At 54.2% G+C, this 3,638-nt stretch overlaps 1 protein-coding gene across 2 annotated transcripts in view; it reads right to left on the reverse strand.

Annotated features, from left to right (window-relative positions):
• Positions 1–3,638, reverse strand: part of cog5 (component of oligomeric golgi complex 5) — a 44,845-nt gene that overhangs the window by 2,455 nt on the left and 38,752 nt on the right. For both annotated transcript variants that reach the window (XM_015404063.1, XM_015404064.1), the window contains 10 exons: positions 2,794–2,998; positions 2,420–2,581; positions 2,249–2,348; positions 2,020–2,130; positions 1,833–1,940; positions 1,644–1,747; positions 1,288–1,525; positions 1,135–1,211; positions 885–1,011; positions 703–782 (listed from right to left, as the gene is read on the reverse strand). In XM_015404063.1, the coding sequence (XP_015259549.1) occupies positions 703–782; positions 885–1,011; positions 1,135–1,211; positions 1,288–1,525; positions 1,644–1,747; positions 1,833–1,940; positions 2,020–2,130; positions 2,249–2,348; positions 2,420–2,581; positions 2,794–2,998 (1,312 nt within the window). The remainder of the gene's footprint in view (positions 1–702; positions 783–884; positions 1,012–1,134; positions 1,212–1,287; positions 1,526–1,643; positions 1,748–1,832; positions 1,941–2,019; positions 2,131–2,248; positions 2,349–2,419; positions 2,582–2,793; positions 2,999–3,638) is intronic.

The following is a 3,638-nucleotide window of genomic DNA, read 5'->3' on the forward strand; positions in this document are numbered from 1 at the left end:
GGTCTGTTTTCCAGTGTAGTCCTGTTTCTCTGACTGTGTCTAACTGGATGTGCTCTCTTCATCCTCTGACATGGGAGCTGGCTCGGAGCTCGTCTGATTAACTGTCTCCTTCCCAGACAGAGCTTCTTTGAAGCTAGTTTACCGTTAGCTTTTCAAACAGAGTGCAAATATAGATCAGTGCTTCTATTTCCCTTTTCTACGTCTGCTTCCGTGGCTGGTTCATTGTAGAGCACAGCTCTGGTTCAGAGACTGACAGTAGACCCACCCTCTACTGGTTCCACAATAATTCACTGCTGAAAGGAGGATTAGGAAACATCCTCTGTTCCCTTCAGTCATCTGATAGATCAGATCCAGATGAGTAGATTTTAATTCCAGCTGTTAAAGTGGGGATCTAGCTGCCATGACTGCTCCTCCATCTTCCTCTGCCTCAGACTCTTTAAACACCTTCAGGAATCTCAGCTGAGATCCATCAGGAACAATCTATCTGAAAACTCTTTATTGTTCCTGGTTTGGATGAACAGACAGTTTTAGAGATGATCCACGTCCTCTGGAAGAACAACACCACCATTCACCACTAGAGGGCGCCCTCTGGTCACAGACAGGACAGAGGAGAGGAGAGAGGAGAGAGGACAGAGGAGAGGAGAGAGGACAGAGGAGAGGAGAGAGGAGAGGAGAGAGGACAGAGGAGAGAAGACTGCCCACCTGATGAGAGCCAGCCTGTCCTTCTCTGAGGGGTGATCATCCAGCCACTGGGAGTACCGTGCGATGGACCACTCTGCTCTCTGGAGGCAGAAGGAGAGGACAGGTGAGGAGGACAGGTGAGGACAGGTGAGGACATGTGAGGAGGACGTCTGCTGGCTCAGGGTGGGGGGAGGTGTTCAGACCTGGTGGGGGGAGCGCAGCTCTGGGGGGGCTCTGGAGAACAGGAAGTGCAGCACGGTGCTGTAGGGGATCAGGTCTCCCACAGCTGGACTGCTGGCGATCAGCTCACTGGTCTGGAACAGCAGAGGCCTGAAGAAGACAGGAACCAGACCTGAGACCAGGAACCGTCCAGAACCACCAGTTCCACCTGGACCCGACCCATCCCAGAACCTTATGGACCTCCAGAGGTCCTGAGGAGATCAGCGCACCAACCTGAAGGAGCGCAGCATCCGGTACGGCTTCCCCAGGTCCGACACCCTCCTGCACAGCGGCGCCACCGCCATCTCCATCTGACACACACACAGGTTAATGGGGAACCAGACCTCCAGAACCCGGGCCTCCAGAACCCGGGCCCCCACTCCTTACCTGGGCGAAGTCTGCGGCCAGCCTCATCTTGCCCCCCTCCCCCAGCGGCCGCAGCAGGCTGGCGTGGCGTAGGAAGAGCAGCACGGCCCTCTGGGCCACGGGCTCGGTTCTGTCGTAGACGAAGTCCGAACACTGGAAGTGGGAGAAGTAGTCGGCCATGATCCTGGAGATGAAGCCCTGCAGCTCCTTCATGTAGAGCGAGCACGGCACGGCGGGCCGCTCCGACCCGGACACGGGCCTGGAACACACACACCTGGTTCTGACCCGATCCCACAGAGCGACCATCAGGTCACCTGATGGTTCTGCTTAGTTTTAACGAGGAGGGAACTAGAACCGGACCGGACCGGGTCGCTCACCCTGAGAAGTCCTCCTGGTGCAGCGTGATGATGATGGCCTCGATGGAGTCGCTGACGGACTGCAGCAGCGGCTGGACGGCGCCGTTCATCAGGGCCTGGACCGCCTGGGTCAGAACACACAGCTGTTACCATGGGAACGGTTCTGGAAGAAAACCAGTAGAACCTTCAGCAGCAGGCGGAACTTCAGACCTCCAGAGAAGAAGTGAGTGCTTCAACGGCAGCTGGTGGAGCTCCTCCTCCCAGACCAGAACCAGAACCAGAACCAGAACCAGAACCAGAACCAGAACCAGAGCACATCTGCGAACCAGACAGAGCAGTTAGACCCCTGAGCTCAGACCGGTCTGATGCAACAGCACGTCCCTGCCACAGCTGTTACCTTGGTAACGGCCTGCTGCAGGCGGTACAGCGAGTTGACCACGGCGATGTTCCTCCTCTGGCCGTCCGTCAGCGGTCCGATCACCTGACTGGCGTCTCCCTGGGTGCAGAGCTGAGGATGGAGGAACGAGGCGGGTCAGAGCTGAAGGTTCTGGTCCGACATGCGTCCCGCTCAGAGGAACCAGGCGGCGGGTTCTGACCTGCTGGGTCCAGGGGGGTTCGGTACCTACCAGCTGCTCTGACTTGACGCAGAAGAGCTGCACGGTCTTGGCGGCGTTCCGGGCCACGGCCAGAGAGAGGTTCTGATCCACCGACGCCACGTTCAGCTCGCTGCCAACAAACACAGCCAATGAGCAGAGACGCTCCTCCTCCATCCCATAATGCCCTGCTGCTCCTCCCACCTGCTGATGGTTCTGATGATGCTGTCCAGCTCGTCGGCGGAGGGCGGGTTGCGCCCCCCCATGGGGAACACCAGGTTGATGGGGTCGAAGAGGCGGGACAGGGACTTGGAGAGGTAGGCGGCTTCGTAGGGCTGCAGGGAGTCCTTCAGGGCCTTCTCTGGACTGAACCCGGACAGAACCAAACAGAACATAGAACAAAGCTTCAGATAGAGGAAATGCTGCTGGTTGCCGGGGCAACGGCAGCAGCGAATGCGTCTTTCTGTCAGAACACGGGTCGGACCTTCCAGTAGAATCCAGAACTGACAACGTCACTGATAAAGGAAGGCCCCCAGTGTCAGACCGGGTCAGAACCCTCAGAACCCAGTTGAACTCACTTGTAGTCCTGTTTCCCTCCAGTGAACAGGTCCTGGCTCTCCGTTTCTCCAGAGCTGAGGTCCAGAGTCATGTCCGCCCCTCCTCCACTCGCCAGCGCCCCCTGCAGGCTGCTGCTGTACTGCTGCAGGCGGCGCCACAGCTCGTTGTAGAGTCGCAGCAGTTTGGGGAACTCTCCTTCAAAGGCCTGCTTGAGGAAGGAGGAGGCTGGAGGAGAACAGAGCGATCAATTATCACACCATTCAGCCACACTTAATGTTAATATTTAATCTAGACGAATGTTTCATTGATTGATTGATTGGTAAAGGAAAGCTGTTTCCACCATAAGGCTTTCTCTCTACGGTGAGCAGATCATAATGTTTATGTGTTAAATAACCAGGAGACATGATGACAGATTCTGATAGAAATTAGAATCTTAGATCAGAGAAGTTGCTTCAGATGCCATAAATATAAATACGTTTCCATCCAGCATATTCTCCCTGATTGAAGCAGAACAATTAGAACATCTAATATCAGCGTCACTGCAGAGAAACAGCTTAGAGCCACGATGTGTTTCTATGTTTAAAGTGTTTCCCACAGGATTTTAGGAAACTTGTGGGAGAGTCTCTGACCCTTGGGGGGTTTTCATCTGTGCACATTTTTAAGAGTGGTGTATCCCACTTAAAGAGGAACTTTGTTTTTTTTAACAATGGTCCCTTGATTTTACATTATTCCATCATGTTCTTCTCACTCATATGAGTTATGTGTCATTTGGAGCCGTTCTGAAAATATTCGGTTAGGTTATATCCAGTAACGTCTTCCTATGGGCAACCACTTGAAGGAACAAACTGAACTGTTTATAATTTAT

The sequence above is a fragment of the Cyprinodon variegatus genome, unplaced genomic scaffold, assembly GCF_000732505.1.
Source record: "Cyprinodon variegatus isolate N-32 unplaced genomic scaffold, C_variegatus-1.0 Scaffold1627, whole genome shotgun sequence".
Classification (NCBI taxonomy): Eukaryota; Metazoa; Chordata; class Actinopteri; order Cyprinodontiformes; family Cyprinodontidae; genus Cyprinodon; species Cyprinodon variegatus.